Source organism: Canis lupus, chromosome 4, assembly GCF_048164855.1.
Source record: "Canis lupus baileyi chromosome 4, mCanLup2.hap1, whole genome shotgun sequence".
Lineage (NCBI taxonomy): Eukaryota > Metazoa > Chordata > Mammalia > Carnivora > Canidae > Canis > Canis lupus.
Window position 1 is genome coordinate 23,873,127 of NC_132841.1, and position 15,869 is coordinate 23,888,995.

A 15,869-nucleotide genomic window follows, 5' to 3' on the forward strand; every position below is an offset into this window, starting at 1 on the left:
CAGGGTCCTGGGATAGAGTCTGCATTGGGCTCCCCACAGGGAGCCTGCTTCTCCCTCTGCCTATGTCTCTGCCTCTCTCTCTCTGTGTCTCTCATGAATAAATAAGTAAAATCTTTAAAAAAAAATTAACAAAATGGCAATAATTAATGTCAATAATTACTTTAAATGTAATGGATTAAATTCTGCAAAGAACAGAATGGCAAAACAAAACAAAACAACAAAAAACAAAACCCAACTATTTATTATTGCATACAAGAGGCTGGCTTCACAGAGTGGGGGGTGCCTGAATGGCTTAGTTGGTTAAGCATCTGCCTTTGGCTCAGGTCATGATCCCAGAGTCCTGGGATCAACCCTCACATCAGACTCCTTGCTCAGTGGGGAGGCTGCTTCTCCCTCTCCCTCTGCCTACCATTCCCCCTGCTTGTGCTCTCTGTCAGATAAATAGATAAAATCTTTAAAAAAACAAAACAAGAGGCTCACTTCGGGTTTTGGGAGACACACAAGCTGAGACAAAGTTGATGGGAAAAGATATTTCATGAAAATCGAAGCCAAAGAAAGCAGGAATAGCTATACTACCAAACAAAATACAATTTAAGCCAAAGACCATTACAAGAGACAAAGAAAAGAATAACATAACAATGAAAGGTAAATTCATAAATAGAATATAACATTTCTAACTAGTTACGTATGGGACATGGAGAACCTAAATATATATAGTAAATGTGACAGAAGGGAAATACACATAGCAATACAATAACAGTAGGGGATTTGAATACCCCACTTTGAACAATAGACCATCCTGAGAGAAAATAAATGAGGAAACACTGGACTTAAAACTGTTAGACAAAATGAATTTTTAAAAAGATATTTACAGAACATTCCATTCAATTGCAGCAGAATACATATTATTCTCAAGCACACATGGAACATTCTCTAGAAGACACCATGTGTTAGGCCACAAGTCATAATAAATTTAAGAAGACTGAAATCATAATGAGCATATTTTCTGACCATAAGGCTATGTAACTAAAAAATCAATTACTAGAAGAATACTGGAAAATTTTTAAATGCATGAAGATTAAACAACATGTTCCTGAAAAACCAATGGGTCAACAAAGAAAAATTTAAAAATATCATGAAACAAAGAAAAATGGAAATACAGCATATCAAATCTTACAGAATATAGCAAAAATCATTTCTAAGAGGGAAATTCATAGCAATAAATACCTATATTTAAAAAATAAAGATCTCAAATAAACAATTTACATTACACTTCAAGGAACTAGAAAAAGAACAAATTAAGCTCACAGCTAAAAGTAGGAGATAATAAACAAAGTGGAATAGGGCGCCTGGATGGTTCAGTTGGTTAAGTTTCTGCCTTTGGCTCAGGTCATGATCCTAGGGTCCTGGGATCAAACTCTGAGGTAGGCTCCCTGCAAAGCAGGGAGTCTAGTTCTCCCTCAACCCCTCCTCCAACTCATGCTCTCTTGCACTCTCTCTCAAATAAATAAAAATAAAAATTTAAAAATCAAGAAAAAGATGAGCGTGGAAGAAAATTAAATAGGGATTAAAAGACAATAGAAAAGACCAATGATAGTAAGACCTAGTTTTTTGAAAAGATAAAATAGATGTTTGGCTAGATTCATCAAGAAAGAAAAGGAGTATTAACTCCTTACTCAATATACGGTTTGGAAATAACTTTCTGTAGGTTATCCTTTCATTTAGTTGATGAGTTCCTTTGTCATGCAGAAGCTTTTTAATTTGATAGAGTCCCATTTGTTGATTTTTCCTTGTTGCTTGTGTTTTTGGTATCATAACCAAAAAGATCATTGGAAGATGAAAGATAAGTAGTGCTTCCACTATGTTTCCTTCTACAAGTTTCCTTCTACGGAAAGGTCTATAAGCTTGATTGTTTTAGGTCTCACGTTAAAGAATTTAATTCCTTCGGGTTAATTGTGGTGAATGATTTCAATAAGGGTTCAATTTCATTTTCTGAATGTGCTTATAGTTTTCCAACACCATTTGTTGAAGAGACTGTCCTTTGACCATAGAGTATTCCTGGCTCCCTTGTCCAATATTAATTGACTGCATAGGTGGTGGTTTATTTCTGGGATCTCCATTCTGTGCCACTGGTCAATTTTTATGCAGAATACACTGTTTTAATACAGCTATGTAGTTTGATATCAGGAAGTGGGATGCTTCCAGCTTAGCTCTTTTTTCTCAGGTTCTTTTGTAGTTCCATACAAATTTTAGGATTCCTTTCCTGTTAAAAATGTGAATAGAATTTTTACAGGTATTGTATTGAATGTACATACAGATAGCTTTGGGTAGTAAAAACATTTAAATGTCATTTATTGCTCTAATCCATGAACCCAGGATATCTTTTCATTTGCGTGTGTCTTATATTTCTTTCATCAAAGACTTGTAGTTTTCATTGTATAAATGTTTCATTACCTTGGTTAAATTTATTCCTGTGTATTTTGTTGTTCTTGATGCTACTGTGAATAGAATAATTATCTTTATTTCTTTTTCAGATAATTCATTGTTAGTGTATAAAAACAATCTTTTTTTTTTGTATGTTGATTTTATATCCTGCAACTTAGCTAATTTGTTGATCAGTTCCAACAGCTTTTTTTTTTTAATTTTTATTTATTTATGATAGTCACACAGAGAGAGAGAGAGAGAGAGAGAGGCAGAGACATAGGCAGAGGGAGAAGCAGGCTCCATGCACCGGGAGCCCGACGTGGGATTCGATCCGGGTCTCCAGGATCGCGCCCTGGGCCAAAGGCAGGCGCTAAACCGCTGCGCCACCCAGGGATCCCGCCAACAGCTTTTTGATTGAGTCTTTGGGATTATCGTTATATATGAACATATGATCGGCAGATAATAACAATCTTCCTTCTTTCTTTCCTATTTGGATGCCTTATATTTCTTTGTCTTTCCAAACTGCTCTAGGTGGAACTTCCAGTACTATGTAGTAAAAGTGTTTAGAGTGGGCATCCTTGTCTTCTTTCTCATTACAGAGGAAAAGACTTCAACCTTTCAGTGTTCAGTATGATGTTAGCTGTAGGTTTGTTATATAGCGCCTTTCTTAAGTTGAAGTATGTTTCTTCTATACCCAATTCATTCAGGTCTTTAGCACAAAAAAAAAAAGATGTTGTATTTTGTCAAATTCAAGGAATTCATACAATAAAAAAAAATCTGATTTTAAAGTGGGCAGATGATCTGAATAGATATTTTTTTTCAAAGAAGACATACAGATGACCAACAGGTTCAGCAAAAAGTGCTCAACACCACTAATCAGGAAAATGAAAATCAGAACCAGAATGAGGTATCACTTCACACTTGTCAGAATAGCTAAAATTAACAATAGAAGAAACAAGTGTTTACGAGGATGTGGACAAAAGGGTACCTTTGTGCACTGATGGTAGGAATGCAAACTGGTGCACCCACTATGGAAAACAGTATGGAGATTCCTCAAAAACTTAAAAACAGAACTGCCATATGATCCAGTAATTCCATTACTGAGTATTTACCCAAAGAAACAAAAACACTAATTTGAAAAGATATATACCCCTATTTATTGCAGCATTATTTGCAAAAGCCAAAATATGGAAGGAACCCAGATGTCCATTAATAGACAAAAAGGTAAAAAGGAGGTAGTATATATATAACATGGATGGTTCTAAAGGGTAAAATGTTAAATGAAAATAAGTCAGAAAAAGACAAACACCATATGATTTCGCTTATGTGTGGAATATAAGAAACAAAAAAATAGCAAAGGAAATAAAGACAAAAACCAGACATTTAGGGAATCCCTGGGTGGCTCAGCAGTTTAGCGCCTGCCTTCAGCCCAGGGTGTGATCCTGGAGACCCAGGATCGAGTCCCACATCAGGCTCCCTGCATGAAGCCTGCTTCTCCCTCTGCCTATGTCTCTGCCTCTGTGTGTGTGTGTGTCTTTCATGAATAAATAAATACAATCTTAAAAAACAAACAAACAAACAAACAGATATTTAGGGCACCTGGGTAGCTCAGTTGGTTAAGTGTCTGAGTCTTGATCTCAGCTCAGGTCTCAATCTTGTGAGGTTAAGCCCCACATTGGGCTCCATACCGGGTGAGGAGTCTACTTTAAAAATCAACCAAACAAAAAATTCAGACTCTTAAGTATAAAGAACTGGTGGTTACCAAAGAGGAAGGGAATGGGGAGATGGGTTAAACAGGCGATGGGGATTAAGGACTGCAAGTGTGATGATGAGCACTGGATGATATATGGAACTGTTGAATCACTATACTGTATACCTGAAATCAGTACAACACTGTATGTTAATTAGGTGGAATTAAAAACTTTAAAAGCCAAAAGAAAAAAAAAGCGAAAACGAAAACAAAAAATCCTACAAAAACCAATTCAATTTAATGGGCAGACTGAATTAAAAAGCCATTTTTCCAAGGAAGACATCCAAATGATCAATGGACACATAAAAAGGTGCTTGGTGCTCAACATCACTAATCATCAGGAAAATGTAAATCAGGGCAACCCTGGTGGCGCAGCGGTTTAGCGCCGCCTGCAGCCTGGGATGTGATCCTGGAGATCCCTGATAGAGTCCCACGTCAGGCTTCCTGTATGGAGCCTGCTTCTCCCTCTGCCTGTGTCTCTGCCCCTCTCTCCCTCTGTCTCTATGAATAAATAAAATCTTAAAAAAAAAAAAAAAAAGGAAAATGTAAATCAAAACCACATGGAAATATCACCTCACACCTGTTAGATAGTTAGGATCAAAAAGAGAAGGGATCCCTGGGTGGCGCAGCGGTTTGGCGCCTGCCTTTGGCCCAGGGCACGATCCTGGAGACCCAGGATCGAATCCCACGTCGGGCTCTCGGTGCATGGAGCCTGCTTCTCCCTCTGCCTGTGTCTCTGCCTCTCTCTCTCTCTCTCTCTCTGTGACTATCATAAATAAATAAAATTTTTTTAAAAAATTAAAAAAAAAAAAAAAGAGAAAAGATGGGTGCCTGGGTGGTTCAGTTGACTGGGCCTCTGACTCTTGGTTTCAGCTCAGGTCATGATCTCAGGGTTGTGAGATCAAGTCCTGCATCAGGCTTCATATCCAGCGGGGAGTCTGCCTGAAGATTTTCTCCCTCTGCGCACATGCGCACACACACATACTCTCTCTCTCTCAAATAAATAAATACATTGGGATCCCCGGGTGGCTCAGCGGTTTGGCGCCTGCCGTCGGCCCAGGGCATGGTCCTGGAGTCCCGGGATCAAGTCCCGCATCCGGCTCCTTGCATGGAACCTGCTTCTCCTGCTGCCTGTGTCTCTGCCTCTCTCTCTCTGTCTCTCATGAATAAATAAATAAAATCTTTAAAAATAAATACATACATACATACATCTTTAAAAAAAAAAAAGTTTAAAAAAAGAGAGAGAAAAGAGGACCTGGGTGGCTCAGTGTGTTAAGCATCTGCCTTCAGCTCAAGTCATGATCCTGGAGTCCTAAAACTGAGTCCCATGTTGGGATCCCTGCCCACCCACCCTCTCAGTGCCCCCTCTCCAATAAATAAATACAATATTTAATTAAAAAGAGAGTAAAGATAACAAGCGTAGGTGAGGATATGGAGAAAAGGGATCCTTTTTGCACTGTTGGTGGACATGTAAATTGGTTCAGCGTCTATGGAAAGTAGTATGGAAGTTCCTTAAGACATTAAAAATAGAACTACCACATCTTCCAGAAATCTCACTTTTGGGTATATATTCAAAGAAAATAAAATCAATATCTTGAAGAAATATCTATACTACCATGTTCATTACAGCATTATTCACAATAGCCAAGATATGGAAACAACTAATACGTGTCATGGAATCTCTCAGGACTCCAAAACAAAATTTTTTTTAAGATTTTATTTATTTATTTGAGAGAGAGAGAGAGAGAGAGAGAGAGAGAGATCATGAGCAGGTGAGAAGGGCAGAGGGAAAAGCAGACATCCCAGAGCAGGGAGCTTGATGTGGAACTGGATTCCAGGACCCTGGGATCATGTCCTGAGTCAAAGGCAGACTAACTGACTGAGCCACCCAGGTGTCCCAAAACAAATTTTGAAAAAAAATAACAAAGTTGGAGGACTACTACATCCTGATTTAAAACATACTACAAAACTAGTCATCAAAAGAACATATAGACCATTTGTAATAGAATATAGAGCTAGAAATAAACCCTTACATACATGGTCACTGATTTTTGACAAGGGAGCCACAACCATTTAATGGAAAAAGAATAGTTTTTTCAACAAACAGTGCTGGGAATATTGGTATCCACATGCCAAAGAATGAAGCTGAACCCTTATCTAACTCCATATTAAGAAATTAACTTGAGGGGTGCCTGGGTAGCTCAGTTGGTTAAGCATCCAACTTGTGGTCGTGATCTCATGGAATATGGTACTAATCCCTGCGACTGTCTCTGCGCTCAGTGTGGAGTCTGCTTGTTCTTCTCTCTTCCCCATACCTCTCCCTTCCTACTCTCATGTGCTGACCCGCTCTCTCTCTCTAAAATAAATAAATAAATCTTTAAAACAAATTAACTTGAAATGGATCAAAGACCAAAATAGAAGACCTAAAACTATATTACTTATGGAAGAAAACATAGATGGAAATCTTCACATTAGATTTGGCAATGATTTCTTGGGTATGACACTGGAGGCACAAGCAACAAAGAAAAAAAAAGACAAAGTGCATTTCATGAAATTTTAAAAATTGTGTGCATCAAAAGATAATGTCAATAGAGTAAAAAGGCAATTATATAATGAGATGAAATAATTGCACATGATATATCTGTTATGGAGTTAACAAATAGATTATACAGAGAACTCCTAAAACTTAATAATTAAAAAAATACAATAACAGAGTTAAAAAACTGGCAAAGGATGTAAACAAATATTTCTCCAAGGAAGAAATATGACTACTAGGCACATGCAAAGTTGTTCAACATCACACTGATCATTACAGAAATGCAAATGAAAACTATACTGAGATATCACTTCACATCTGTTAGGATGGCTAATATAAGAATAGAACATAGCAAGCACTGGCAAAGATATGAAAAAGTAGAACCCTTGCTGGTGGAAATGTAAAATGGTATATTACTGTGAAAAACAGTATGGAGGTTCCATAAGAAAATTAAAAATAGGATTAGCATATGATCTAGCAATTTCACTTCTGGGTACATACCCAAAAGAACAGAAAGCAAGGTCTTCAATAGATATTTGTTTACCTATGATCACAGTATCATTTTTCACAACTGCTACAATGTGGAAGCAACTCAAGTATCCATTAGAGGATAAGGGCAAGAACAAAACGTGATATATATGTACCCTGGAATATCCCTCAAAATAAGGAAATTCCAACATATGCTAAAATATGACGAACCCTGAAGACATTACACAAAGTACAATAAGCCAAACACAAAAATACAAATACTGTATGATTCCACTTGTATGAGGTTCTTTTAGTATTCAAATTCAGAGAGAAAGCAGAATGGTGGTTGCTAGGGGCTGGGGGAAGGGGTAGTAAAGAGTTATTTAATGGGTACAGATTTTCAGTTTTATAACATGAAAACAATTATGGAAATGATGGGTGGTGACACTCTGTGATTAAATGTATACTTTAAAGATGGTTAACATGATAAATGTGATGTTTTAACTACTTTATCACCACACACACACACACACACACACAAAAAAAAAAGAGGGGAAGAAAAGGAAGAGACCCCAGGAAAGTAGGGGAAGAACTAATGAAAAAAATATAAAAGAACAGTTACAAGATAAACAGTACAGATTGTGAGATCCAAGATACATTTAAGAAGAGTTCCAAGAGAAAAGAAATGGCCATGAAGCAATACTGAAGCAGTGTGTAAGACTTTTTTAGAATTCAGGACTTGATGTGCCAGAGGAGATAATAAAATTAAAAATTAAAAAATTAAAAATAACTCAAGTGAAAAAAGATAAAAGAATATAAATATTAAATAAAAGAGAGAAGTATATACAATGATAGTATAACATAAACTGAGTGATAGGACTGTCCTAACTCTTTGCACCTGAGAATTTTTTTTAAATTAAAAATAAAACACACAAAAGAACCAGGCTATGCATAGCATTAATAAATTACAAATTAAAGACAATGGTCTACCTCCGAAAAAGAGAAAAAAATAGGATTTGGGAAAGTATACAGCAACGTACTTTATAAATTCATTTTGTTTCTTTAAAAAAAACTGAAGTGGGGCACATAGGTGGCTCAGTGGTTGAACATCTGCCTTTGGTTCAAGTCGTGATCCTGGGGTCCTGGAATCAAGTTCCACATCAAGGTCCCCACAGGGAGCCTGCCTCTCCCTCTACCTATGTCTCTGCCTCTATGTGTCTCTCATGAATAAATAAAATCTTTATAGAAAAAAAAACTGAAGCAAATATAGTCAAATGTTAAAACCTGACAAAAATCAATGTCAGATACATGTATGTTCATTATAGTAGTCTATTTTTTTCTTCCTGAATATTTGAAATATTACACAAAAATCAAGACAACATAAAAGGACAAAGCCAAAGAGTTTAAGTGCGAGGTGAGGATGTCAAAGATAGCCTGTAGAGACTGGAGCAGCTTGGTATAGCAGGGAAAGAATGAATGGCAAAAACCAAGCAAACAAAAAAACCCAAAAGCCAAACCAAAACAAACCAAAATAAAATTAAAAAAAAAATAGAAAAAAAAAACAAGAGAAAACAACACATGCTAAAAAATGCAATTTATTATTTTATTAAAGATGGAAAGATCCTTAACATGTCTATGTATACTATATAATCGGTGAAAAAGCAAAGAGCAACTGAGGAAATTGGACAGAGGAAAAAATAAGTGTTGAAACAGGTTGTTGGGAAACAGGATGACATGTGGAACAATTATCCTTGAATAGAAAAAACACCGGTCTCCTACTGAGACTTTAATGAAAGAAGAATGATTTCAGAAATAGGTTAGAAAGGTTTTATAGCCATGGGAGTTACAAATTAAGTAAATTACACTTATCAGGCTTTCATTTCTTTCTGGGAAGTATGATATATAGTCACTGCTAAGCAGGAAGCAGGAGAAGAAAATGGAAAGTTCAAAAATAAATGCTTATTTGGGCAATTTTATCTCTATTTTGTAAAATGGAAAGTTTGACTAAAAATGAAAGTGCTGGTACCAGATAAATTGGAATTTTACTCAAAATCACTCAGGGCAAAAGATTAAATAAATGTATCATTGTGGAAATACCAGGATAGTTGACAATTAACTTGTAATATATAATTTTTGTTCAAATTTACCTCAACTAGAAATGGAATTAAGAAATAAAAAGACATATTTGATAACTTGATCCAAACAAAAAAATGATCCAAATTTCTCAAAGGAACTCTTCTTGCAAATATACACCATACGAACACACAACACAGAAATAACTCAAATTATCATGTTGCAATTAGCTACATTTTAGCAAATGAAGTCAATTCCCTAAACTTGAACATTAACCTGCAAAATGTCTAAGAAATTCATCCTTTTGACTTTTCATCACTCATGTCTCCTGAATTCAAATGCTCATCATCATAAGCATTACTACACTGGAATTGAAATTTTTCTGAGGCAGACCTCTATAAAAAGCAGATTGTATTAAAGATATAAAATGTTGAGGTCATTCAAAGCTTCTATTATCAAAATTAGTTGAATTTTTGGAAATATTTGTATATTTCCAAAGAGATGTTATTCTGCCTTTACAACTTGGCATCATAAATCAGTTGTACCAAAGATTCAAAATACCCAAGAACATCTAGCATCAGAAAGGTCTGGAAAGCAAGAATCAACTAAAGTAGTTGCATTAAAAGAGGGAAGAAAATATATGCAAATCCTGATTACCAATCTAGATCTTCACTAGCTCCATTAACTTCACATTCCAAGAGTACATTTGCCTTAGAACATGATAGAAAATAGCAGAGAGGTGGTATCTGCAAGGAGAATATGAATCATCTGAAATAAATGATAAAAGAGACCCAACCACATTATTCTAATTTAGAATTAAAAAGAGTTCTGGGGATCCCTGGGTGGCGCAGCAGTTTAGCGCCTGCCTTTGGCCCAGGGCACGATCCTGGAGACCCGGGATCGAATCCCACATCCGGCTCCCGGTGCATGGAGCCTGCTTCTCCCTCTGCCTGTGTCTCTGCCCCTCTCTCTCTCTCTGTGTGACTATCATAAATAAATTAAAAAAATTTAAAGAGTTCTGATTAATTTATAAGATTGTGTTCCATACTTTTCTGTCTCTGAATCCAGAACGTTTCTTCTTTTTCTCTTCCTGATGAGGCTCAAGACAAACACCTGCAGCCTTTTTTTCATGGTTACAAACTTCCCCTTCATCTTTATTCTTCCCTTTATCACCAAGTTCATTCTTTAGGTTGTTTACAGATGGTGGAGATTCTGCAAGGGCCCTGGATATTTAAAAAAAAAAATTGCATTATTCAAGAAATAAGATTTTCATATAGTTTAGTAGAAGTAACAGCAATGATAATTTGTGAAAACTTCTACATGAAGAGGTTCCTCAAAAAGTTAAAAATACAACTATCATATAATCCAAGCAATCCCATTTCTGGTTATATCCAAAAGAATTGAAAGTAGAGTCATGAAGAGATTTTTGTACATTCATATTAACAGCAGCATTACTCACAATAGCTAAAATGTTTGAAGCAACTGAGATGTCCACCGATAAATGAGTGAATAAAGATAATGTGGTATATACATACAACAGAATAATATTCAGCCTTAAAAATAAAGGATCGGATACTAAAAGCACAGGCAACAAAAGAAAAAAAGAGACAAGCAGGATTACACAAAACTAAAAAGCTTCAGGACAGCGAAAGAATAAAATAAAAGAGCAACCTATGGAAAGGGAGAAAATATTTGCAAACCATATATTTAACAAAGGGCTGACATTCAAAACACATAAAGAAAAAAAAACACATAGAGAACTCCTAGAACATTATAGCAAAACAAACAAACAAAACTCAAATAACCTGATTTAAAAATGGGCAAAAGAAGTGAACAAACATTTCTCAAAAAATACATAAATAGCCAACATATATATGAAAATATGCTCAACATCAGTAATCATCAGGGAAAGGCAAACTAAAACTGCCATGGGATATCACCTTACATCTGGTAGGACAGCTTTAATAAAAAAAAAAAAAAAAAAAAAAAAAAAAAGATTACAAGTGTTGGTGAGGATGTGGAGAAAAGGGATCCCCGGTACACTGGTGGGGGAAATGTAAATTGAAACAGCCACCTTGGAAAACAGGATGGAAGATCCTCAAAAAAACTAACAACAGAAGTGCAATATGATTCGGCAATCCCACTTTGGATATATCCAAAGGAACTGAAATCAGGATCTCAAGGAGATATCTATATTCCCATGTCCACTGCAGCATTATTCACCATGGCCAAGGCAGGGAAACAACATAAATGCCTATCAGTCAACAAATAATTAAAATGTGTGTGGCACAGACATACACTTGCATGCAAAATGGAATACTCTTCAGCATTAAAAAAAGGAAGGAAATCTTGCCATTTATGACAACACAGATGAACCTATGCTAAGTGAAATAAGCCAGACACAGAGAACAAGTACTATATTATATTCAAACCCACAAAAGCAGAGAATAGAATGGTACTTTCCAAGGGCTGGGGCAAGGAGAAATGGGGAGATATTAGTCAAAGGGTACAAATTTTCAATTACATAAAGTAAATAAGTCCTAGAGGTCTGCTGAACTGCATATAGTGCCTATAGTTAACAAAACTGAACTGTATACTTAAAAATTTACAAGGAGGAGATACCTCGGTTGCTCAGTGCATTAAGCATCCACTTTTGATTTCAGCTCAGGTAGTAGTCTCAGGGTCCTGGGATTGAGCCCCACTTTGGGCTCCATGCTCAGCTCATAGTCTGCTTGTCCCTCTCCCTCTGCTCTTCCCTCCAATCCCTCTCTGTTTTCTCTCTCAAATAAATAAAATCTTTTAAAAATTAGTTAAGGGGGTAGATCTTATGTTAAGTATTTTATTAATAAAACAACTTATAATAATGACATATGAGAGGGTCGGAAAAAACTTCTAAGGTGATGGACAGGTTTATGGCATAGATTGTTAATGATGGATCAGAAATGTATACTTATCTCCAACACCTCAAGTTGTCTGCATTAGTTATGTACAGCTTTTTGTATGCCAAAAACAATTTGTTAAGTAATTCTGAAAAAAAAAACTTAAAAAGGAAAGAAGTCATATCATATACTACAATATGGATGACACTTGAGAACATTATGCTAAGTGAAATAAGCCACTGAATGATCCCACGTATATGAGGTATCTAACATAGTCTATTTTCACAGAGACAGAAAAAAAAATGATGGTAACCCGGGGCTGCAAGGGGGAACAGAGGTATTTAATGAGTAAAATATTTTAGCTTTGCAAGATGAAAAAGTTCTAAAGATCTGTTTGACAATAGTGTGAATATATTTAACACTACTGAACTGTACACTTAAAAATGGTTAGGATGATACATTTTGTTATTTTTTTAAATACAAAAAAATAAATTGAAAGAATAAATGTGGGACCAAAAGAATAAAAAAAATGGTATTCAAATAAAAACATGAACATTAAAAAATTCTAGGGCTTACCAGGTTAACCCAATTATTAATAGCAAGAAAAAACTAAACGTTCAGAGGTCCCTCTAGCTGATTAGAGACCGAAACTGACGCTGTATTCTCCAAAGATTTTTCCTAATTTCTTCATCCTCTATTCTTTCAAATTGCTACATGATTTAGTGACTAAACCATATCATATAATTTGTTATTTTTTGTATTCCCAGAATCTTGCTTTCTAACTATCAGAGAGAGTCAAATGACTCTGTTCCTTTTACAAACCAAAAACTGTCAAATATCAGCATGTCATCTTGTTCAACATGGTTAAGATCATTAAGAGACAGGCTATCCAGAAGAAGCAAATAATAAAAGCTAGAGTAGAAATACACTAAATAGAAACTAAAAACAAAACAATGAAACCAGAAGCTGATTCTTTGAAAAGATCAACAAAATTGATAAACGTTTAGCTAGACTTCTCAAAAAGAGAGAGAAAGAGAACTCAAAGAAACACAATCAGAAATGAAAGCGGAGAAATAACAACTGATGCCACAGAAATACAAAGGATTAAAAAAAAGAAATACAAAGGATTATACAGGAATATTATAAAAAATTATGTGCCAACAAATTGGATAACCTAGAAGAAATGGATAAATTCCTAAAAACATATAGCCTCCCCAAACTGAATCAGGAAAAAAATAGAAAACTTGAACAGATCAATTACCAGCAATGAAATTGAATCAGAAATCAAAATACTCCCAACCAACAAATGTCCAGGACCAGATGGCTTCGCAGGCCAGGTAAAATCTATCAAACATTTAAAGAAGACTTAAAACCTGTTCTCAAAATATTCCAAAAATAGAAGAGAAAGGAAAACTTCCAAATACATTCTATGAGACAGACATTACCAGAATATAACAAAACAAGATAAAGACATTACAAAGAAAACTCAAGGCCATTATCTCAATGAACACAGACACAGAAATCCTCAACAAAATATTAGCAAACCGAATCCAACAATCATTGAAAAACTCATTCACCAAGATCAAGCAGGATTTATTCCTAGTATGCAAGGATACTTCAATATTTGCAAATCAACATGATACATCACATCAACAAGAAACAGAATAAAAACCATACGATTGGGACACCTAGGTGGCTCAGAGGTTGAGTGTCTGCCTTTGGCTCAGGGCATGATCCCGGAGTTCCAGGATCAAGTCCCGCATCAGGATCCCCTTGAGGAGCCTGCTTCTCTCTGTGTCTCTTATGAATAAATAAATAAAACCTTAAAACAACAACAACAACATATGATCATTTCAATAGATACAGAATAAGCATTTGACAAATCACAACATCAATCCATAATAAAACCCCTCAACAAAGTAGGCTTAGAGGGAACATATTTCTAAGGCCATATATGAAAAACCCATAGCTATCATCATACCAAATAGTAAAATAGTGGGAACTTTTCCCCTAAGATTAGGAAAAAGACAAGGATTCCACTCTCATCATTTTTATTTAACATAGTACTGGAAATCCTAGCTACTAGCAATCACAGAAATAAAAGGAATCCAAACAGATTAAAACCTTATTTGCAGATAATATATTACATATAGAAAACTCGTAAGACCACCAAAAAACTTCTAGAGCTGATAAATGAATTCAGTAAGGTTGCAGAATATAAAATCAATATATAAAAATCTGTTGCATTTCTGTACACTAATAATAAAGTAGCAGAAAAAGAAATTAAGAAAACGATCCCATTTACCACTGCAGCAAACATAATAAAAAACACCTAGAAATAAATTTAACCAATGAGGTCAAAGACCTGTACTTTGAAAAATATAAAACAGTGATGAAAGAAACTGAATGTGAAACAAACAAATGGAAAGACAGTCCATATTCATGGATGGGGAGAACAAATATTGCTAAAATGTCCATACATCCCAGGACAATCTACAGGTTTAATGCAATCCCTATCAAAATACCAACAGTATTTTTCCCAGAACTTGAACAAATAATTCCAAAATCTGTATGAAACCACAAAACATCCCAAATAGCCAAAGCAATCTTGAAAAAGAAGAGAACTGGAGTTATTTATCCTAATCCCAGATTTCAAGATACATTACAGGACCAATAGGCGCCTGGGAAGCTCACTCAGTTAAGTGTCCAACTCTTTCCCCCCCACTCCTACCCTCAAATTGAACTCTTGATCTCAGCTCAGTCTTGATCTCAGGGTCATGAGTTCAAGCCTCATGTGGGACTCCATAGTAAGAAAAAAAGACATACTACAACGTTGTAGCAATCAAAACACTATGGTCCTGACACAAAAACAGACACATATATCAACAGAACAAAGAGCCCAGAAATAAACCCATAATTATATGGCCAATTAATTTACAACAGAGGAAAGAATATGCAATGGGAAAGAGTCTTTTCAACAAAAGGTGTTGGGAAAACAAGACAGCTCCATGGAAAAGAATGAAACCAAAGTACTTACACTATACAAAAAAATAAACTCCAAATGGATCAGAGACCTAAATGTGAGACCTGTAGCAAAAGTTTCTAGATATGTCTCTGGAGGCAAGGGAAATTAAAACAAACAAAAAAACAACAACTACTGGCACTGCATCAAAATAAAAAGCTTCTGCCCACCAAAGGAAACAATCAATAAAACAAGAAGACAATCTACTGAATGGGAGAAGATATTTGCAAATGATATATATGATAAGAGGTTAGTATCCAAAATAGAAAAGAACTTATACAACTCAACACCCAAAACACAAATAATCCATTTTAAAAATGGGCAGAAGACATGAACAGACCTTTCTCCAAAGAAGACATCCAGATAACCAAGAGTCACATGAAAAGATGCTCAACATCTCTAATCATTAGGGAAATGCAAATCGAAACCACAATGAGGTATCACCTCACACCCATTAGAATGGCTAAAACCAAAACCACAAAAAACAACACATGATGGTAAGGATGTGTAGAAAAATGAAACTTTGTGCACTGCTAGAAATGCAAACTGGTACAGCCACTGTGGAAACAGTATAGAGGTTGCTCAAAAAGTTAAAACTAACATTACCATATGATCCAGTAAGTCCACCACTGGGTGTTTACACAAAGAATATGAAAATACTAATTAAAATAATAGATGCACCCCTATGTTTATTGCAGCATCATTTGCAATAGACAA

At 35.5% G+C, this 15,869-nt stretch overlaps 1 protein-coding gene across 14 annotated transcripts in view; it reads right to left on the bottom strand.

Annotated features, from left to right (window-relative positions):
- The window catches only part of MICU1 (mitochondrial calcium uptake 1), a 248,023-nt gene that overhangs the window by 162,770 nt on the left and 69,384 nt on the right, over positions 1–15,869 (bottom strand). For 9 of the 14 annotated variants that reach the window (XR_012029516.1, XM_072823516.1, XM_072823512.1 and 6 more), the window contains one exon: positions 10,300–10,474. The exons of the other annotated variants lie outside the window; for them this stretch is intronic. Coding sequence is in view for 8 of the 9 variants with exons in the window: in XM_072823516.1 (XP_072679617.1) it covers positions 10,300–10,474 (175 nt within the window). In the remaining variant the exon portion in view is untranslated. The remainder of the gene's footprint in view (positions 1–10,299; positions 10,475–15,869) is intronic. 14 annotated transcript variants of the gene reach the window in all.